General features: G+C 54.2%; 1 protein-coding gene across 2 annotated transcripts in view; it reads left to right on the top strand.

Moving 5' to 3' along the window:
• The window catches only part of PI4KA (phosphatidylinositol 4-kinase alpha), a gene marked incomplete at both ends in the record, with an annotated part of 118268 nt that overhangs the window by 88879 nt on the left and 7485 nt on the right, over nucleotides 1-21904 (top strand). Inside the window, 19 exons of one of the 2 annotated variants that reach the window (XM_080717628.1) lie at nucleotides 1683-1753; nucleotides 1821-1945; nucleotides 2775-2856; nucleotides 3056-3139; nucleotides 4289-4378; nucleotides 6280-6399; nucleotides 10138-10230; nucleotides 10961-11117; nucleotides 11739-11866; nucleotides 14222-14380; nucleotides 14468-14619; nucleotides 16769-16876; nucleotides 17535-17662; nucleotides 18822-18941; nucleotides 19066-19145; nucleotides 19434-19627; nucleotides 20355-20445; nucleotides 20934-21101; nucleotides 21460-21513. In XM_080717628.1, the coding sequence (XP_080573754.1) occupies nucleotides 1683-1753; nucleotides 1821-1945; nucleotides 2775-2856; nucleotides 3056-3139; nucleotides 4289-4378; nucleotides 6280-6399; nucleotides 10138-10230; nucleotides 10961-11117; nucleotides 11739-11866; nucleotides 14222-14380; nucleotides 14468-14619; nucleotides 16769-16876; nucleotides 17535-17662; nucleotides 18822-18941; nucleotides 19066-19145; nucleotides 19434-19627; nucleotides 20355-20445; nucleotides 20934-21101; nucleotides 21460-21513 (2204 nt within the window). The remainder of the gene's footprint in view (nucleotides 1-1682; nucleotides 1754-1820; nucleotides 1946-2774; nucleotides 2857-3055; nucleotides 3140-4288; nucleotides 4379-6279; nucleotides 6400-10137; nucleotides 10231-10960; nucleotides 11118-11738; nucleotides 11867-14221; nucleotides 14381-14467; nucleotides 14620-16768; nucleotides 16877-17534; nucleotides 17663-18821; nucleotides 18942-19065; nucleotides 19146-19433; nucleotides 19628-20354; nucleotides 20446-20933; nucleotides 21102-21459; nucleotides 21514-21904) is intronic. The other variant, XM_080717629.1, reaches the window with a different exon arrangement.

Below are 21904 nucleotides of genomic sequence, written 5' to 3'. Positions count from 1 at the left end.
TCTGCCCACACGGAAAAAATCTTTTTATAAAATTGTAAACAACATTGGAAATATCAGCATAAAATATGTAACCTTAAAGAATACATCTTTCTGGTTCTGCCAGTGTTGCAGGAGAGTCCAGAAGGAACCTATGTCTGTGTCAAGGTGTGCTTTAGCCTCAGATTTGGGTTCCTAATACTGTTCTCTGCTAAAACTATCCATCTGACGGTCGTGAACCTCAAGCACTCTGCTGTTGCCAGAGAGCAGTCGTGCATTTCCAGTATCAGGAGCAGTGTGAGAGAGCCAAAGAACCAATTAAAGGGGCTCAGTGGGCACATTATCACAGTTCGAATGTAAACACAATATTTTTATTTTTCTGCTTATTTGAAACAAGTTTATGAAAAGCATGAATTCATAATAATACTCTATAAAAGCAGAGTTTAATATAAAATGTCCAAGAAGCTGGGTGTGGTGGCACATGCTTGTAATCCAGCGTGCAGGGAGGCTGAGACAGGAGGATCGCAGGTTTAAGACCAGCCTTGGCAACTTAGCAAGACCCTGTTTCAAAAGAGAGAAAAATTAAGTCAGGCGTGGTGGTGCACGCTTGTGATCCCCATGCTTGGGAAGCTGAGACAGGAGGATCCCACAGGTTCGGAACCAGCCTCAGCTACTTAGTGAAGCTCTCAGCAACTAAGTGAGACCCTGTTTCCAAATAAAATACAAAATAGGTGTGGGAGGATAGCCCAGAGGTAGAAAGCCCCCCTGGGTTCCACCCCCAATACCACCAAAAAATAAAAATAAATAAATCAACAAATAAGTAATAGAAAAAAATAGGGCTGGGGATGTAGCTCAGAAGTAGAAAGCCTCTGGGTTCCATCCCAGTACCACACACAAAGTATCTTTTTCCAAATATTTTTCCGTTTTTAACTCTCATTTGCACATGCTCCTCGGTTGACATTTACACCGTGGCTCCAAGCCTAAGTTTGGTGATTCACCTCTAAAGAGCAGAGTGGAAAGGGGAAAATAGCCACTCAGACCAGGTGACCCAAGGTGGACATAGCCAGACCCCTGATACAACACAGTAAGACGTGATGTCCCCACATCCTTACCAAACAATGGCAAAACAGCCTGCATCCGCAAGAGTGTCGAGGTCATGAGATTCAAGGAGAGACTTAGGGATCAACACAGGGTAGAAGAGACCAGGAGATGCTTCAGGATTGGATCCCAGAACAGAAAAGAGATGAAGCCAGGTGTGGTGCCACCTGCCTGTCATCCCAGTACTGGGGAGGCCGAGGCAGGAGGACTGGAGGTTCGAGAACAGCCTGTGCGAGTAGTGAGGCTCTCAGTAACCTAGTGATACCACGTTTCAGGAAGAAAATAAAATAGGGCTGGGGTGTAGATCAGAGATAGGATGCTCCTAGATTCAATCCCAGGTACCATAAAAGCAAAAGAAGAGGGACATGAAGAAGAGAACGGAAGTGCAGCTACAGGTGCAGTGTAGGTAGCAGCACGTTAGTAATGCTCTTCTCAGTCTGACAAGCGCACCTGGGTAGTAATAGATGTTACTCTCCAGGAAGCTGGCGAAGGGCGGATGGGAGCTTAGCAATTACTTGCATCTGAAGCCATTTCAAAAGGAGCCGCTGGGAAGCAGCCAGGGTCGGCCCCTCCGGCTGCTCCTGACCTGCGGAACGCCCTCGTTTCAGGGATGATGCAGTGTGTGGTTGCCGTCGCCGACAAAGTGTTCGACGCCTTCCTGAACATGATGGCAGACAAAGTAAGCCCGGCAGCGTGCGCGCGCCCCGGAGCACGGCCGCTGTCACACCTGTTTCTTTTGGCTCTAGGCTAAGACGAAGGAGAACGAGGAGGAGCTGGAGCGGCATGCCCAGTTTCTGCTGGTCAACTTCAACCACATCCACAAGAGGATACGGCGGGTGGCTGACAAGTACCTGTCTGGCCTGGTGGATAAGTGAGTTCCCCTCCCACTAACACCGTGGTGCGCACGTACAAGTCCCTGTGCCTCTGAATCCCACCCTGCAAGACCCACCACCCACCAGTCCAGGGCCCAGGGCCCCAGGTAGAGTCGGCATTTCACAGGTTTCTCATCCGAGCCAGAGCAGAGCCTCCTGGGGCGTTGTCCATTAATTGATGGGAACCCTCAAAATGGGTGTAGCCAGCCTTTCTGAAGCTGGAGGTCAGAGGCAGTGAACACCGCGTTGAGCCTTCCTGCGGCTCCCCAAGACTATTGGGAGTTCTCGACCCACTTCAGAAGCCACATGGCTGGTCCAAGAAGCTGTGGCATCTCAGGGCGGGTCAGGAGCCAGCAGGCGGCCATGAGAGCAAGTCTAGCTAGCACATGTGTGGCGAGCATCTAAGGCAAGGCCTGGTGAGCCGGCGGGGAGTTGGCTGCACCAAGGTGGTGCTCCTCCAGCCTCCACCGTCATACCCGGGCTGTCACTTTCTGGAGCAGGCAGCTGCCTTGCTACCCCAGGGGGGCACATAGATAGCATCATCTGTTCTTTGTGCCATGAGGCGAGAGATATTGGGGAACCTTGGTTGAAAACTAGGAAAGCTGCTTTGGAAGGGGCTGGCTAACATAACCAGCTGGCCTCAGGGCTGGAGGCCCAATGAGAGACTGGCAGGGCCCGGGAAGCGTTTCTGATCAGGCTCTCCCACCTCCCTGGGGACGACTGGTTCCATGCCCGCTTGAGTGGCGGGCAACAGGTGGAGGCTCGTGCTGGGCAGGGACAGGTGGCGCTGGCCCCAGGGCAGGGCCCAGAGAGCCTCTTCTTGTGCAGGTTCCCCCACTTGCTCTGGAGCGGGACTGTGCTGAAGACGATGCTGGACATCCTGCAGACTCTGTCGCTCTCGCTGAGCGCCGTGAGTGTCCGCCCGCCGGCCTTCTGTGTTGTGTGTCCCTGCGAGACGTGCCTGGCCTGCTTTATGCTGCAAGTGGCGAATCTGTGGGTGTTGCCCAGTGAACTGCAGTGTGCTTGGCAGCCCATCACTGATAGACACCTGGGGGGGGGCTGTGGCTCCCAGGGAGACGGATTGGAGGGGAGCCTTGCTGTGCCTGCAGGATATTCACAAGGACCAGCCTTACTACGACATCCCCGACGCCCCCTATCGGATCACGGTCCCTGACACGTGCGAAGCCCGGGAGGTAGGCTGCACCTGAACCTCAGCCCCCTGGAGTCCACCACGCCCTCAAGCCCAGCAGTTAAACGAGCCGGGGCCTCACTATGCGTGGTGGGCACGCTTGTCATCCCAGTACTTGGGAGGCTGAGATGGGAGGATCACAGGTTCACAGCCAACCTCAGCTACTTAGCGAGGCCCTCTGCACCTCAGTGAGACCCTATTTGCAAATAAATATATAAAATGGGTCTGGGAGTATAGAAGGACCCTGGGTTCCATCCCCAGTACCACACACACACACACACACACACACACACAAAAAGCTGGGTCCTGGTCCCAGCTCGGGTGCTAAGCAGCGCCAGGTTCCCACTGCAGAGAGGGCAGCCGACCTGCCCCAGCCTGCTGCCACCCACGCCCACACTCAGCACTCCCCACACTGACTTGGCTGTGTTCTTGCTTTAGCTGCCAAAGAGGTTTCCAGCTATCAGTTGGTTCATACTGTCTCAAATCTGCATTGAGCAAATGTGATTTTCAGCCGGGTTAGGTGGCCCACACCTATAATCCCAGCACTTGGGAGGCTGAGATAGGAGGATCACAGGTTTGAGGCCAGCCTCAGCATCTAAGCGAGACTTGCAGCACGGTGACTCTGGAGGTCGCTCTCCTAGCTGCGGCAGCGGCGCCATCCCACACGGCCTTCCTCTGGGCACGGCCTGCCGTTTCTCTAGGTCCAGACTTCTGAGGATGCTGGCCACACTGGATTAGGGCTCACCCTAATGGCCTTTTCATTTGACTTAAGCTTCTTTAAAACCCTGTCTCCAAGCCAGGCGTGGTGGGCACGCTTGTAATCCCAGCATTCAGGAGGCTGAGACAGGAGGATCCAGGTTCGCAGCCAGCCACAGCCACTTCATGAGGCCCTCTGCAACTTAGTGAGACCCTGTTTCAAAATAAAGAATAAAAAATAGGGCTGAGGGTGGAACTCGAAGGTTAAATGCCCCTGGGTTCCATCCCCAGTACTGCAAGAAAAAAGTAAACCTGGCTCCAAGTATAGTCCCATCTGGGGTACTGAGGCCTGGGCCTCTGGGGGCGTGGGGAGACACCGCTCAGCGTATGAGAGTCGCTGCAGCAGTCCTGGTGCGCTGATTTGAGGTTGTTGAAAAGCCGTCTCACCCCCTTGCAGAGCATCGTGAAGGACTTTGCTGCACGCTGTGGGATGATCTTGCAGGAGGCCATGAAGTGGGCACCTACAGTCACCAAGTCCCATCTGCAGGTATGGTCCAAAGCCATCAGAGGCGATCGCCAGCCTGCATGTGGCCTATAATCCCAGCTAAGCTACTCAGGAAGCTGAGGTGGGAGGGTCGCAGGGTCTTGGTCAGCATGGCAACTTGACAGGACCCTGTCTCAAAATAAAAAGTAAGGGCAGCCAGGCCTGGTGGTGCAGCCTTATAATCCCAGTACTTGGGGGGCTGAGGCAGGAGGATCCGGGTTCTCAGCCAGCCTCAGCTACTTCGTGAGGCCCTCCACAACTTAGTGAGACCCTGTTTCAAAATAAATAAAAAATTAGGCTGGAGCTGGGCATGGTGGCACACGCTTATAATCCCAGCATTTGGGAGGCTGAGACAGGAGGATTGCAGTTCATGGACAGTCTCAGCTACATAGTGAGGCCCTCTGCAACTCAGTGAGACCCTGTTTCCAAATAAAGCATAAAAAATAGGGCTGGGGGTGTAGCCCAGAGGTAGAATGCCCCTGGGCTCCATCCCCAGCACTATAAAAAAAGAAAAATAAGAAGAAAGTTGAGGATATGGCTCAGGGGCAGAGTGTTTGCCTGGTGGGTGTGAGGTCCAAGGTTCAGTCTCCTATTGCAAGAAGAAAACAAAAGGTAGTCTTGGTGAGCACCTTTGAGGCAGCCAGAGGACTTACACGGCAGAGAAGTCAGAAGCCAATGGCATTAGTGTGAATAAACAGACCAAAGCATCAGTCTGAGCCTGAGAACAGCAGTACTCGGCTGCTGTGTAGGAGCACCGTGTGGGTCGGCTTGCTGGAGGAAGCAGGTGACGACGCAGACAAACCCCGGGCGGTGCCGGTCCCTCGGACCTGGGCCAGCCTGCGGGATGAGTGGCACCGGCTGGAGGGCAGGGAGCTCGCCAGCGGGCCAGCGCCTCGGAGAGCTGAACACACTGCGAGCGCCTGGGCTCAGCACAGGCCCCGTGGAAGCTGGAGAGCGGAGGCAGCCAGGGACTCATCCCAGTAAAGCCCGTGCTGCGTGGGGAGGTGCACAGGAGCATGTCAGACAGAAGCCCTAGCTTGACATCGTGGATGGCGGAGACATGAGCTGGCATTCCAGAGACAGTCACGGCGACAGAGCAAACACGCCACAGTATGGCAGAGGGAAGCGTTGCCTTAAAAGGGTCAAAGATGAGAAAATACCACCGGCGGGATCGGGGAGCCGGAGCTAGTGAGGAGTGCAGGCACGCGTCCCAAGGCGAGGCGAGCCCACAGTGCTGCTCAGTGGGCCCCGGAGGGCAGAGCAGCCCGCGGGGGCTGTGTGGTGCCCACCGTGCAGGTGCCGGTGCGTCGTGCCTAAGGCGGCCTGAAGTTTCTCCTCCACAGAGGGGTTGAGCAGCAAGTATTGAGTGGGGGGCGGGACCAGAAGGACCCCTTTTGGGGCAGACCACAGGCCACCTGAGCAAAGCCAGGCCCAGTAGCCAAGCCACCCTGCATTGGATCCTGGCGAACCGAATTCCTCTGGCCGCGGTCGTTTCTTAAACTGCTGGTATTGGGGTAATGTCTGAATTCCATGTAAAAGCAAAGAGCCTTGGCTCCGAGGCCTAAAGAGAGGGAGGCCTTTCAATGCTGGAAGGTTTCAGTGGCCTATTTTAAGGGTCAAGAGAGAGGCCGCTCTGGTTTCCTCGGCATTTTCTCCGGTGGGCCTGACCTGAGAAGGAAGTGGGAGACCCAGCGCTCAGGTTGGCTTCTCCCTGGACAGCTCCGGGTGTCGGCCTCATCCCCACTTGTGGATGAGCAGTAGCTAGTCAGAGTGGGCCGACGGCCACGGCTAGTGAGGGGCGGACCTAGCTTCGAAGCCCGGTGCTTGCTTTGCTACCCCACACCTTACTCATAAAGTTTTGATTTTCCCCTTAACTAAAACAGCATATTTTCTCCCTTTTTCAGGAATATCTGAACAAGCATCAGAACTGGGTTTCAGGACTGTCCCAGCACACTGGGCTGGCCATGGCCACTGAGAGCATCCTTCACTTTGCTGGCTACAACAAGCAGAACACAACGCTCGGGGTATGCGCCAGCTTCTGCGGAGCAGTGCCCTCGCCAGGGAGCAGCGTCTTGGGGAGGCCGCACGCGTCGTGGCCCTGTGCGTGGTGCGCGTGCCCTCAGTTCACAGATGGGGACTGGCGAGACCTGGGTCCAGAGGAGAGGGTGCTGTTACGCAGGCCTTTCCGAGTGTGCATGTGTTGGGTCTACAGACTAATGGAGATCCGAGCTTAGTGGTTAATGAGATCAGATTCTGCTTAGAGCGTCCACAGTTAAAAGGACCTGAGCTCTTAGACACATTCATGTTTATCTGGAACACTCATGGGAGCTCCCGATAGTCCTCCACTTCTCAGGCTCTGTTCTATGCACATGTGCATCAGCCTCATCTCGTTCTGCTCGAGTTTAATTTAGAGGGCAGCGGGTTCACAAATACGCTTTCTGAGTCAAATCAGAGCTAAGAGTTGATTTAGGATCAGAACAGGCAGCTCTACAGGCCAGCAGCACTGTCTCGGCGCCCTGCACCTGCCGGCCTCAGCACTCAGTTGGCTCATCTGGACCTGGAGCCTGGCTGTGCGCCACGAGTGCCCCTTAACTCTGACTCTCAGAGTCAGGTGTGGGACGCGTGGGGGGGTTGCAGGACTGAGCACCCAGCAGCAGGGCAGAGGCCCAGGGGGAGGGAGGAGCTGTGCAGGCTGAATGCTCTCTGGCCTCCATGGGGCTGCAGGCAGCCTCACTTCAGCAAGGCGCTCTCTAAAGACATAATCCCAGTGCTTGGGAAGTTGAGACAGGAATTTAGGTTCAAGACCAGCCTCAGCAATTTAGGGACCCTGTTTTAAAATTAAAAAGTAAACAAATGGGCCAGGAGTATAGCTTGGAGGTAGAATGCCCCTGGGTTCAATCCTCAGTACCAAAAAAAAATCCAAAAAGACACAAGCCTCTGCAAACAGGTGCTCAGCCTTGTGCAGCCAACAGTGCAGGCCTTCCTGCTCTTGATGGGCAGGCTCCGCACCCGCCTGGCCCCCACCACCCAGAGCGCAGGGGCCAGCGCTGAAGCTTACCCACCAGTGTTAACGCACAAGGTCATCCTTTCTTAGGTGCTGGTCAGCTGACTTGTGAGAAATCTGTTTTCCCTAAAAAATTTTAATCTTCATCCTCAGAAATTAAAGTCAGGTTTTCCCCTCTTTTATGCTAAACAGAAAAGGATACTTGTGCATTCAATTACTGGTTATACTTAAGGTCCTAAGAACTAGGTATGGTGGCACACACCTAAAGTTCTTGGGAAAATCACAGGTTCAAGGGCAGCCTCAGCAATTTAGCAATGCCCCGGCAACTTAGTGAGACCATATTTCAGAATAAAAAATAAAATAGGGTTCAGCCTGCCCCTTGGCCAGGTGCTGCTGGGCTCTGTGGACCTTCTTGCGCTGCTACTCAGAGCCGGAAGTAGTGTCCCGAGGTCTCACTGCCGGTCAGCACGAGCCAGGCGTGAGCACGGCCAGCGCCATCACAGTCTGTGAGGCACTTGATGTGAGTTTCTAAAAATAAGCCAGTTTAGTAATGTTATACAAAGAACCATATAATTTTGTTCCTGCTTGTATTTTGGTTTTTCTCATAATTTATATTTTCTTCTGACTCTCTTTCTCCCCAAATCAATCCTTCTCAACTTGTAACAGTGGAGAGATTTTCTTTCCTGAAAGTATTTGTATTTCAGGAAAGGATGGGCTCACTAATCTGGTAAATGTCACTACAGTGAAAGGCTGACCTTTGAAAGGCATGTTGTAGACTTCAGTGCACCTGGCCAAGCAGGAACTGTAGAGCCCGCAGCCCTAGTCAGGAAGGGAAGCCAGCAAGGCCACCAGCCAGCACTGGGGGAGGCTGTGGAGCGAGGCACCCATGGGGGTGCGAAGGCCTGGTGACTCAGCTCCCAGCACCACCACCTGCATTGGGTTTCCGGGCACTTTGTGTATGCGTACGTGTGTGTGCGCATGCGCGTGTGTGTGTGTGTGTGCAAATGGGGATTGACCCAGGCATTCTACATCTGAGCTACGCTGTCAGCCCTTATTTTGAACCAGGGCCTCACTAAGTAGGTGAGGCTAACCAAGAACCCAGATCCTCCTGTCTCAGCCGTCCAGGTATGGAATTACAAGCATAAGCCACCATGCCTAGCTTCTAGTCACATTTATAAATCTGTAATACAAATTACTTTCCAGAAAAAGTTCGCACATCAAAAATTTTAAAAAGTCAAGCATGGTGGCACACACCTGTAATCCCAGTACTTGGGAGGCTGAGACAGGAGTATCGCAAGTTCACAGCCAGACTCAGCTACTTAGGCCCTCTACGACTTAGTGAGACCCGGTTTCAAAATAAAGAATAAAAAATAGGGCATGGGGTGTAGCTTGGAGGTTGAGTGCCCCTGGGTTCCATCCTCAGACCCACAAAAATATAAAAATAAAATAAAGAATAAAAAATAGGGCTAGGGGTATAGCTTGTAGGTAGATATGCAACTGGGTTCAGTCCCCAGTACCTCAAAAAAAAAAAAAAAAATTTCCCATAGGATTCTCAAGAGTTATGGTTTAGGCGGGTGTGGTGGTGCACACTTGTAATCCCAGCATTTTGGAGGCTGAGACAGGAGGATCAAGGTTCGTGGACAGCCCCAACTAATTAGTGAGGTCCTATGCAACTCAGTGAGACCCTGTTTCAAAATAAAGAATAAAAGGCCGGGCGTGGTGGCGCACGCTTGTAATCCCCGTGCTTGGGAGGCGGAGACAGGAGGATCACGCAGGTTCGAAGCCAGCTGCACGAGCTGGCTTAGGAGACCCTGTTTCCAAATAAAAATGTAAAAATAGGTCTGGGAGTGTAGCCCGGAGGTAGAAGGGCTTCCAGAAACCCCAGTACCACCAAAAATAAAAAATAAAAAAATAAAGAATAAAAAGCTGGGCAGGAAGCCAGCCGTGGTGGCGCACGCTTGTAATCCCAGCATTTGGGAGGCTGAAACCAGAGGATCGTGGTTCGCGGACATGTTTCAAAATAAAGAATAAAAAATTGGGCAGAGGATGTAGCTCGGAGGTCAAATGTCTCTGGATTCCATCCCCAGTACCACACAAAAACATAAATAGCCAGGCATGGTGGCTCATGCTTGTAATCCCAGCACTTGGGAGGCTGAGACAGAAGGATTACATGGGCTCAAAGCCAGCCTCAGCTACTTAGTGAAGCTCTCAGCAACTTAGTGAGACCCTGTTTCCAAATAAAGTATAAAATAGGTCCGGGAGTATAGCCTGGAGGTAGAAAAGCCCCTGGGTTTCCACCCCCAGTACAAAGAAAGAAAGGAAGGGAGGACTGAGGGTGTAGCTTGGAGGTAGAATGTCCCTGGGTTCCAGTCCCAGTAGTACTACAAAAAAAAAAAAATCCAAAGTTTAAAATTAAGTTACTAGAATTAGCCGGGCATGGTGGTGCACACTTGTAATCCCAAGTTACTTGGGAGGCTGAGACAGTAGGATTGCAGGTTCAGAGCCAGGCTGGCAGCTTAGCAAGGCACTCGGCAGCCTAGTGAGACCCTGTTTCCAAATAAGAAATAAATAAAACAGGGCTGGGGGTGGAGCTCAGAGGGTAGAATGCCCCTGGGTTTAATCCTCAGCACCCCCCCCCAAAAAAAGTAACCAGAGCTGAAGATTTTCAGTAGCTCCTGGATCTGAACTTGACCTCAGCCGTGGCACACAGGTGAAGGGATGGCGGTTGGTAGTCTGCAGTAACTGTCCTTCTTTGCAGGCAGCTCAGCTAACGGAGCGCCCGGCCTGCGTGAAGAAGGACTACTCCAACTTCATGGCGTCCCTGAACTTGCGCAACCGCTATGCAGGCGAGGTACCTCTCGGCTGTGTCCTTGCCTGTCACTTGACACCGGCGCACTGCGTGTGCACGGGCTCCGGCCACACCAGGCATTTTTTTTGGCTGTTTATTTAAATGGCAGCAAATGTGTTGAGTGCCGCGTATTCTCCTCGCCCTGCTGAGATGTGCGTACTGTGATTCCCATTTTACAGATAAAGAAACCAAGGCAACTGAGATTATCTCAGAGGTAGAGCAGGGTCGGGAACCACGCCTGTGGGCTTTCACGTGCCACAGCGGATGCCAGCCCTGCCAGCACTCTGTGTCCCCACCCACAAAACTCCAGCTAGTGACACTGTTGCGTGCATCCTGGCTACTCGGAAAGTTCACCAGTGGTCTGGTCTGAACGGGAGGCTCCGCAGCATGAGCGTTGTGGCTTGCCACTCCAGTGCTGCTGCTCTACCCTGAGCCAGGGCAGCCTCCGATCGATCGCGGCACTTGAGTTCCCTGGTGGCAGTGGGCAAGGAGGCTAAGGCAGGATGGCAAGCTCCGGCGGACAAAAAGAAAAGGCTGGTGCGGGTGTGGGTCAGTGAGTGTGAGGCCCTGGGCATGATCCTCAGCCCAGAAACGAGAACGCAGGGAGCGGTTGTAGGACCCTGAACTGAGCACTGGTTGGTACAGTGGGGCACTAGCTAGGTCCTTGTGCCGTGGGCAGGTGGCCGCCGGGGCAGGCCCACAGGCCAGCCTGTTGATGGGCTGCTTCTTGCAGGTGTATGGAATGATTCGATTCTCAGGCGCCACAGGCCAGATGTCTAACCTGAACAAAATGATGGTCCAGGATCTGAACACCGCTCTGGACCACAGTGATCCCCAGCATTACACGCAGGCCATGTTCAAGCTGACCGCGATGCTCATTAGCAGTGAAGGTAACCCCGGAGCACCACGCAGTTCTGAGTCTGTTTCTGAGTGCTTGACTTAATATTGGAATCCTGCCGGGCGTGGTGGCAAACGCCTGTAATCCAAGTGCTTGGGAAGCCGAGAAAGGCAGCTCGCAGGTTCGAGGACAGCCTCAGCAAATAGTGAGACCCTCATCAACCTAGTGAGGCTTTGTTTCCAAATAAGAAGTAAAAATCAGAGCCAGGCGTGGTGGTGCATGCTTATAATCCTAGTACTTGGGAGACTGAGACAGGAGGATAACAGGTTCATTTGGGGCCAGCCTCAGCTACTTAGTGAGACCCTCTGCAACTTAGAAGCCTGTTTCAAAATAAAAATAGGGCTGTAGCCAGATGTGGTGGCACATACTTGTAATCCCAGCATTTGGGAGTTTGAGACAGGAGGATCACGGTTTGTGGACAGATACTTAGTGAGGCCCTTTGCAACTCAGACCCTGTTTCAAAATAAAGGATAAAAAAAAATAGGGCTGGGGATATAGCTCAAAAATAGAATGCCTCTGGGTTCCATCCTCAGTACCACAAAAAAAAAAAAAAAAAAAAAATAGGGCTTGGGGGGTATGGCTTGGGGACTGAGTGAAGTGTTTCTGGTTCCAGACTGTGACCCGCAACTCCTCCACCATCTGTGCTGGGGCCCCCTTCGGATGTTCAATGAACACGGCATGGAGACTGCCCTGGCCTGCTGGGAGTGGCTGCTGGCTGGCAAGAATGGCGTGGAGGTGCCGGTAAGATGCCAGCTGGCCCCCTCTGAGGGTGGTTGTGGTAAGACATGGAAGGAGGCCGCCTAGCTCTGCCAAGGTGGTGCGGAGGCCTGGGAAAGCCCCTCACGTTCGAGCCTGGGTCGCCCTGCTGATTCATTCATGCCTGACGACACCACTCTGGGACACAGTATATGTTAACAGCATGATGCCAAGCCAGGCGTGGTGGCGCACACTTGTAATCCCACTACTCGGGAGGCTGAGACGGGAGAATGGCGGGTTCAAAGCCAGCCTCCGCTACTTAGTGAGGCCCTCCACAACTCAGTGAAACCCTGTTTCAAAATAAAGAATAAAAGCCGGGTCATGGTGGTGCATGCTTTTAATCCCAGCATTCAAGAGGCTGAGACTGGAGGATCGCAGTTCACGGACAGCCTCAGCCACTTAGGCCCTCCGCAACTCAGTGAGACCGTGTTTCAAAATAAAGAATAAAAACTAGGGCGGAGGATGTGGCTTGGAGGTAGAATGCCCCTGGGTTCTATCCCCAGTTCTGGGGGGGAAAAACAATCACAATGCTTACAGAGCCAATATTTCTCAAAACTTCGGTAAGGGGAGCCATTTCTCTCCTGAACCTGGAAATCTCTGCTAAATACCTGTGGGCTCCAGGAACAGCTGCACCTACCCACAGGAATGTTTTTCTTGGCCTGCCAGCTTTGGAATCCGCTGCCTTTCCCTGCTTCTGTGTTTCTGGAATTGCTGCTGCACAGGCCTGCAGGCAGGGTTACTAGGTGGAGTTCACTTATCTGAAATGCATGGGGCCAGAAATGCTTCAGATTTCAGATTTTTTTCAGTGTTGAGAATATTTGCATGCACATAATAAAATATCTTGGGTGAGACCCAGATCTGAACATGGAACTTCCTTGGTGCTCAGAGCCTGAAGGCATTGTGCCCCTGGCAGCCGTGGACCCGTCGTGGTCAGAGGTGGGCTCTCCCTGTTCACCCTTGCTCAGACCTTCCCCTTGGCAGTTTAGGAGTTTAGACAGACACCTAAGAGCAATTTTATTTTTCAAAGATTTTATTTTTCAAAGGTATGGGTGGTGCACACTTCTGATCCCAACGTTTGGGAGGCTGAGACTGGGGGATCACAGTTCTTGGGCAGCATCAGCTACTTAGTGAGGCCCTTCACAACTTAGTGAGACTCTGTTTCAAAATAAAGAATAAAAATTCGGGCTGGGGATGTAGCTGAGAGGTAGAATGCCCCGGGGTTCCATTCCCAGTACCACACACAAAAAAAAGATCCTAATAACTTTTCTAGTTTGTTACAAGAAAAGGCACCAGTTTTAGTAAGAGGGTAACAAGGAATTTGGCATGTTTTTTTTTTTCCTTGTTGATTTAATTTTGTGGGGGGTAAATGGGCGGGTGTGCTAGGGATTAGACCCAGGAGCACTTTACCACCTGGGAGGCTAAGCAGGAGGACTGTAAGTTTGCTGGAGCAACCTTGGCGATTCATCTGGACTCACTCTTGCTTACTTATCTGCTTGTTTGTACTGAGGATTGAACCCAGAGGTATTGTACTTCTGAGCTACATTTCTAGCCGTGTGTGTGTGTGTGTGTGTGTGTGTGTGTGTGTGTGTGTGTGTGTGTGTGTGTTACTAGGGATGGAACCCAGGGGCATTCTACCTCTGAGTTACTCCCCCAGCCCTAGTTTTTATTCTTTATCTTGAAACAGGGTCTCACTGAGTTGCAAAGGGCCTCCCTAAGCAGCTGAGGCTGTCCGCAAACCAGATTTTCCTGTCTCAGCCTCCCAAGTGCTGGGATTCCAAGCGTGCGCCACAAGCCCAGCTTTGTTCTTTTTTTTCTTCATACTTCCCTTGATTTTTTTTTGGGGGGGGGGTCTGGGGATGGAACCCAGGGGCATTCAACCTCCAAGCTACACCCCCTTCCCTATTTTTTTCTTTATTTTGAAACAGGGTCTCGCTAAGTTGCAGAGGACCTCACTAAGTAAGTGAAGATGTCCGTGAACTGCGATCCTCTAGTCTCAGCCTCCCGAATGCTGGGATTACAAGTGTGCGCCACCAAACCTGGCTTCCCTTGATTTCTAAATGTATTCAGTGGGCATATATTCTTTTCATAACTTAAAAATGGGATGGTAGCCGGGCGTGGTGGCGCACGCTTGTAATCCCCACGCTTGGGAGGCGGAGACGGGAGGATCGCGCAGGTTCGAAGCCAGCCGCGCTGGCGTAAGAGACCCTGTTTCAAAAATATAAAATAGATCTGGGAGTGTAGCCCGGAGGAAGAAGGGCTACCAAAAAAAAAAAAAAAAAAATGGGATGGTAGCCCCAGCTGTGCTGCCCAGCAGAGCTGACACCCGTTCTGCGCCTGCAGTTCATGCGGGAGATGGCGGGGGCCTGGCACATGACGGTGGAGCAGAAGTTCGGCCTGTTTTCTGCTGAGACGAAGGAAGCGGATCCGCTGGCAGCATCAGAAGCGAGTCAGCCCAGACCCTGTCCCCCCGAAGTGACCCCCCATTACATCTGGATCGATGTGCGTGCCTGCCCCAGGCTCTGCTGTGCCCACCCCTCTGCCTTGGGGCAGTTGGGCACAGGCCAGCTCTTTCTTTCTCCCATGCAGTTCCTGGCGCAGCGGTTCGAGATCGCCAAGTACTGCAGCTCCGACCAGGTGGAGATCTTCTCCAGCCTGCTGCAGCGCTCCATGTCCCTGCACATCGGCGGGGCCCGCGGCAGCATGAACCGGCACGTGGCGGCCATCGGGCCCCGCTTCAAGTGAGTGCCCACCTCCAAGTGAGTGCCCACCTCCTGCAGGCAGGCACGGGGCCTGTCAAGGGCACACGGGTGCGTGTGTCGTGTGAAGCATTGAGGTGTGCGGGGTCCTGGGGCGTGCGTTGGCCCCTGGCGCTCTGCGGCATGAGGAGTCTCGCACTGTCTAAGGGCGCAGGAGCACCTGCCCGGCTCCTCCAGTGGGCCCTGTTCCCCGGGCCCAGGCCCATGGCCGCCCAGGGCAGGGCAGGGCAGGTCCTGCTCCTGGTGCCACTTCGCCCCGCTTCCCCCAGTCCACAGCCCCACTTCCCTCACCACTCTCAGACCAGTCGCCACCTGGCCTCATGGCAGCTCCCACACACAGGCTGCCCTCCGAGGCTCGGTCTAGGGGCAGGGCGGCACCTGCACCTCTCACCAGCGTAGGTAGCCCTCCGTGGGGGCCTCAGCCCGCTCTGCCCTCCTGCGCCCAGCCCGAATGTTCCCACACCCTCGGCATCTCCACTTCGCTCCTGCCGCTTCCCCAGAACTCCGGCTCCCTACTCCTACAGCCCGCTCTGCCCTCCTCCTGTGCCCAGCCCGAATGTTCCCACACCCTCGGCATCTCCACTTCGCTCCTGCACTCCGGCTCCCTACTCCTACACAGAGACGCTGCTCCTCGGGCCAACTTACTGCTGGGCCTTCAGGCTCTGCACAGCCAGGGTCTGCCCTCTGGGAAGCCCCCACTGGACTACATCCCCCTCTTGTGTGGCTTTTGTGCCTTTTTACTCTATGGAAATCTGTCTTGCCACCAGGGGACCGACCTCTCTCGCCTACCCTGAATATAAGATCCCTGGCGCTGCCACAGTGCCTCCCCTTCCCTCTGATCACTGGACACAGAGCCTAGTGCCTGGAAAATCTTTTTTTTTTTTTTTTAATTTATGGTGTTGCTCTTCGCTGTACCTAGGAGATCAGCTCGTAGATAGTTTGAGACTAAAGTTTTAAGCCTAGGCAGAATAACACACAGGCCATTCACTCTTACTCCAGCCAAAGTAAAAGTAAGTGTTTTTGTTTTTGTTTATGGAACCCAGGGACATTCAACCCTTTTTTTTTTTTTTTTTGGTGGTGGTGGTACTGGGGTTCCTGGAAGCCCTTCTACCTCCGGGCTACACTCCCAGACCTATTTTTACATTTTTATTTGGAAACAGGGTCTCCTAAGCCAGCGCACGCAGTTGGCTTTAAACCTGCACGATCCTCCTGTCTCTGCCTCCCAAGCGCGGGGATTACAAGCGTGCGCCACCACGCCCGGCACTGCCCTATTTTTTTATTCTTTATTTTGAAACAGAAGTCTCACTAAGCTGTGGAGGGCCTCACTAAATAGCTGAGGCTGTCCATGAACCAGGATCCTCCAGTCTCGGCCTCCCGAATGCTGGGATTACAAGGATACACCACCACGCCTGGCTAAGTAAAAGGGGTTTTTTTATTTGTTTTTTGTTTTTATTTTGCAGGTATGGGAATGGAACCCAGGGGCAATCAACCTCTGAACTACACCCCCTGCCCTATTTTTTATTCTTTGAGTCAGGGTCTCAGTTGTGGAGGGCCTCACTAAGTAGTTGAGGCTGTCTGCGAACCGCGATCCTCCAGTCTCAGCCTCCGGAATGCTGGGATTACAAGCATGCGCCACTACGCCCGGCCCTTTTGTTTTGTTTTTTAATACTTTTCTCAAAGCTGGGCGTGGTAGCGCATGCTTGTAATCCCAATGCTTGGGAGGCTGAGACAGTAGGATCGCACTGGTTCAAGGCCAGCGTCAGCTAAACTTAGTGAGACCCTGTTTACAAATATAGTATAAAATAGGTCTGGGAGTGTCGCCCAGAGGTAGAAAACCCCCTGGGTTCCACCTCCAGTACCAAAATAAACGCACAAAGAAAAAAAATACTTTTCTCAGGCTGGAGGTATAGCTCAGTGGCAGAGCATTTGCCTAGCAGAGTTGAGGCCCTGGATTTGATCCCAACACCACAAAACAAAACACTCCCAGATAAAAGAAATCTGAGGTCTGTCATCTCCAGGCTAAGCACCAGTCCAGGCTCTGCTGTACAGAGCCGTGCCCTGAGCCAGGGTGGCACTGTCTGCCAGAGGGAGGCCACTGTCCCCTCTGACCAGCCCTGGGCCTCTCTCACAGACTGCTGACCCTGGGGCTGGCGCTGCTGCACGCCGATGTGGTGCCAAACGCAACCATCCGCAACGTGCTCCGGGAGAAGATCTACTCGACCGCCTTTGACTACTTCAGGTGCGCACTCCCCAGGTGCCCCACGGGCCCCACTCAGTGCCCCACAAGGGCAGCGCATGAGGCCCCGATGCCGCTGGACTGGAGCCTCCTCGGCCCTGCGCCTGCGCTGTGTGGGACGTATACACTAAGCAGCCTCCCAGTGAGGCGTGTGCCGATTTTCCCTGGTCTTAGCTGATTTGAGAGATGAAGTTTGATAGGATGAGGCGATCCGTGTGTTGTGTTGCCCTTGCTGCGCAGGAGGCTGAGGCAGGGGCCTCACTTGAGCACGGGAGAGAGAGACCGCTTAGGCAACACAGACCCCATCCCAAGTGAGGATGGGCGTGAGGTTAAGGGCGCGCCACTTACCTCTGCTGTTGATGTGAGCGGTCGTTGCGTGATCCTGCGCACACTACTGCTTTGGTCCTTGTGGACAGATGGACGGCTCAGTGGCCATGAGCTGCTACTGGCTCCTCACCCAGCTGGACGCTGTGGACTTGCGGAGGGGGCAGGAGAGGGCTCTTAAAGCCACCTGCCTCGCCGTGGGGGTCGGCAGTGCCCCTGGCCAGCTGCAGGCTTGCCTCTTCCAGGACGGACCGCTGACCTCGCCTCGCTGCACTCTGACTGGCCGCTAGTCCCTAAGTCCAGACACTCAACCATGTCCTCTTGTGGTTGTTTTAAGTTGTCCCCCGAAGTTCCCTACTCAAGGAGAGAAGAGGCTGCGTGAAGACATAAGCATCATGATTAGATTCTGGACCGCCATGTTCTCAGATAAGAAGTACCTGACTGCCAGCCAGCTTGTGCCCCCAGGTAGACGCGCCCTCCAGTGTGGCCGCATTGCAAAGGGACTGGCAGGGGTCGCCCTGCCGCGCATCATGGGCCATGCCTGCCTGCTGCTCTCCAGCCCAGCCGGATGCAAGGCGGGCATGGGGGCCTCCCCCAACTGCTTCAGTTACTTCCAATGACACAATTGAGAGGAGCTGGGGGGGATTTATTGTGCGGTACTGGGGATGGAACCCAGGGGCATTCTACCTCCAAGCTACACCCCCTATTTTATTTATTTATTTTGGTGGTACTGGGGTTCCTGGAAACCCTTCTACCTCTGGGCTACACTCCCAGACCTATATTATACTATTTGGAAACAGGGTCTCTTAAGCCAGGGAGGCTGGCTTCGAACCTGCATGATCCTCCTGTCTCTACCTCCCAAGCGAGGGGATTACAAGCGTGAGCCACCACGCCCGGCTCCAGCCCTATTTTTTATTCTTTATTTTGAAATAGGGTCTCGCTGAGTTGCAAAGGGTCTTACTAAGTAGCTGAGGCTGTCCATAAACCGCATCCTCCTGTCTCAGCCTCCCAAATGCTGGGATTACATGCGTGTGCCACCACACCTGGCTCCAGCCATTTTATTTTATTATTTTTTTTTGGGGGGGGGTAGTACTGTGGTTCCTGGAAGCCCTTCTACTCTGGGCTACACTCCCAGACCGATTTTATACTTTTTATTTGGAAACAGGGTCTCTTAAGCCAGCGCGGCTGGCTTCAAACCTGTGCGATCCTCCTGTCTCCAACTCCCATCCATGGGGATTACAAGTGTGCGCCACCACGCCCGGCTCCAGCCATTTTATTTTTGAAACAGGGTCTCTCTTAAGTTGCTGGGCTGGCCTTGGACCTTTGATTCTCTTGTCTCTGCCTCCCAAGTACTGGCATTACAGGCATGCACCACAATGCCCGGCCTGTCTTATTCTTTTTAAAATGTCATCAGGCACACAATAAATTTTAGAAAGCTTTTCATCTCTCCCAGTGTTTGGAGAGCTCGCTGTCTAGCGGGGTGCTTTGGAAAAGTGCTCCACCATCCGCTTCCCCCACAGTCAGGGCCTGGTCTGCCCACCCCTGCCTCTGGTGAGAACCCACCTTCTCTGTAGTGGCTCTTCCTGAGCCTCTCAACCCCAGAATCATTCGTGTTTATCCACAGACAACCAAGACACCCGCAGCAACCTGGACATAACCGTGGGCTCTCGACAGCAGGCCGCACAAGGCTGGATCAACACCTACCCCCTGTCCAGTGGCATGTCGACCATCTCTAAGAAGTCAGGTCTGGGAGGTGTGCCTGCACATCCCACCCTCGGGCCAACGGCAGGACGAGCGAGCACCGTGGGAGGCTTCCTCTGGGGGCAGGGACCTCGAGGGCTGCCGACACCTGTGCCTCTCGTCCCCAGGCATGTCTAAGAAGACCAACCGGGGCTCCCAGCTGCACAAGTACTACATGAAGCGCAGGACGCTGCTGCTGTCCCTGCTGGTGAGGCTGTGGGTGCATGGGGTGGGGGGGCACCTGCAGGGGGACATCGGCCTGTTTTGGGGGGGGACCTGCAGGGGGACATCGGCCTGCAGCATGGGGGGGCTTCTGCAGGGGGACATCGGCCTGCAGCACAGGGGGGGCACCTGTAGGGGGACATCGACCTGCAGTGGGGGGGCACCTGCAGGGGGACATCGGCCTGCAGCACTGGGGGTCACCTGCAGGGGGACATCGGCCTGCAGCATGGGGGGGCACCCGCAGAGGATGTCAGCACGTGTCTCGTGTCTCCAGGCCACCGAGATCGAGCGTCTAATCACCTGGTACAACCCCCTGTCGGCCCCTGAGCTGGAGCTGGACCAGGCTGGAGAGAACAGCGTGGCCAACTGGAGGTCCAAGTACATCAGCCTGAGCGAGAAGCAGTGGAAGGACAATGTTAACCTGGCCTGGAGCATCTCTCCCCACCTGGCCGTGCAGCTGCCAGCCAGGTGGGCCAGCGCACGGCCCCAGCGGGGTTGATGCCGCCGGGGTCAAGACGCCCACCCAGTCTCTGTGCACAGAGCTGCAGAGCTACCCTTGGGGTGTTGTCAGACTCCCACACGGGCTGCCACTACAGCTGGTGCACAGAGGCTTCCGCTCCCCCAGAGGCAGGCTGCAAGCCCAGCCCGGGGCAGGAGGGCCCGCGTTGTTCCTGCATCTTCTGTCGGCTCAGGCTCCTCAGGAGACACAGCTGCAGCTGGCCCCTAAGTGTCCAGCAGAGGCTGCCATCAGATCCGCCGGGTGCCCCCAGCCCTTGGTGCACCAGAGGCCTAGACTTGCCTCCTTGCTGGGGCTCTGGCATGGCTTCAAAGCACCGTGTTCGTGAAGAGCCCCTCACATGTCCCAGGGCGGTGGCACCTGCCAGCGGTCTTGTGCCTGCAGCTCTGAAGTGAGACCCTGGCCATGGGCGGGCTCTGCGGAGGCCGGGGCAGGAGGCCATGGGCTGGAAGGGGGAAGCGTGGCTCTGAGGCCAGGACTTTTAAGATGACTTTCAGTGAGTGTAGGCTTCCCATTCAGGACAATTCTGGATTGCTCTGTAGTTGACCATTGGTGCTGTTTTAAGGACTCGTGTTTAGACTGTTACTATTGGTAGTGTGGAACGTTTATGATCTGGTCCCTCCCATCACGTCCCCTGGCTCCCCTCATGCTGAGACCCTTCCCCCCTGTGCACCGCAGGTTCAAGAACACAGAAGCCATCGGGAGCGAAGTGACACGTCTTGTCCGGCTGGACCCAGGAGCCGTTAGTGATGTCCCTGAAGCAATCAAGGTACCGTAGCCCGGACACCCGCCTGGCTCTAAACTGCATCCAGAGATGCCTGGAAACTACTGACCCGCTAACCTTGGTGGTATCAGTATGTCTAGCTCCTTGTTTTGGCCACGTTGACATCACAAAAAATTTAATAGTGCTGGGCGTGAGGCACACACTTGTAATCCCAGCACTCGGGAGGCTGAGACAGGAGGATCGCGGTTCGCGGACAGCCTCGGCTACTTAGTGAGGCTCTCTGCAACTCAGTGAGACCCTGTTTTCAAATAAAGAATAAAAAATAGGGCAGGGGGTGTAACTCAGAGGTTGAATGCCCCTCGGTTCTATCCCCAGTACTGCCAAAAAAAATTATAATGTATCCGAAACATTTTCACAGTGTTGTAAATAGTCCACAGACATTGCTTTTGGGGCCGTCCTTGCGGTGCGGGTCATGGACTGCACATTTCCAGAGAGGCCCCAGGAACTGTCGCCACCCGTCCCTCTGTCCCCAGTTCCTCGTCACCTGGCACACCATCGATGCCGACGCGCCAGAGCTGAGCCACGTGCTGTGCTGGGCCCCCGCAGACCCGCCCACGGGCCTCTCCTACTTCTCCAGCATGTACCCGCCGCACCCCCTCACAGCGCAGTACGGCGTCAAGGTCCTGCGCTCCTTCCCCCCGGTGAGCAGGCCCCGGCTTCCCACCTGGCCTCTGTCCAGATAGGCTTTCACTTCCAATTCAGATGTGTTTTCTAGTCCTGTTTATAATTTTTAGCTTCAATTAGATGCTTTGGTTAAAAAGAAAGTTAACTTGACTTTGGTTCCAGAGGTGAGCAGACTACCCACGGCGGTCTACCTGTGCCCCCTACCCACAGGCCAGCCAGGAGACCCGTGGAGGGAGGGCCCATAGAATGCTCTAGAGCCTGGCTCGCCAGTGTCGCAAGATGCTGTTTTCCTCTAGGGTCTCCCATCCCTCGAAGTAGTGCAGGCGGGCTGGAGCAGGGCTTCTGACCTTGGCGGTGGTCCTTTCTCCTCTGCAGGACGCCATTCTGTTCTACATTCCCCAGATCGTGCAGGCGCTCAGGTACGACAAGGTAAGGCTGTGCTGCTCCCTCCACTCGGAGCTTCCCCAGGTCCTGGGCGGGCCTGCTGGTGTGCCCTCGGAGGACCCTCCCTGAGCCCGGCCCTGGTGAGGCGCAGCAGGCAGGCAGGCCGGCCGCTGGCAAGTCCTCACGTGCGCCACCCTCTGCTTCTGTGCGTGCCCTTCTTGCCTGTTTTTCCCAGGAGCATTCTACCTCCAAACTGCGCTTCCAGCCCTTTGACTTTGTTTATTGTGTGTGTGGTCTTCTACCTCCAGCCCCCACCCCGTGTATTTTTGTTTGTTTATTTAATGGTACTGGGGATGGAACCCAGGGGCATTCTACCAGTCCTAATTTTTGTTCTTTATTTTGAAAGAGGGTCTCACTGAGTTGCAAGGGGCCTCCC

This window comes from Muscardinus avellanarius (genome assembly GCF_963383645.1).
Source record: "Muscardinus avellanarius genome assembly, chromosome: 21".
NCBI lineage: Eukaryota > Metazoa > Chordata > Mammalia > Rodentia > Gliridae > Muscardinus > Muscardinus avellanarius.
The sequence above is the reverse complement of the archived record's forward strand: the minus strand, read 5'-3'. Positions and strand labels throughout refer to the sequence as shown.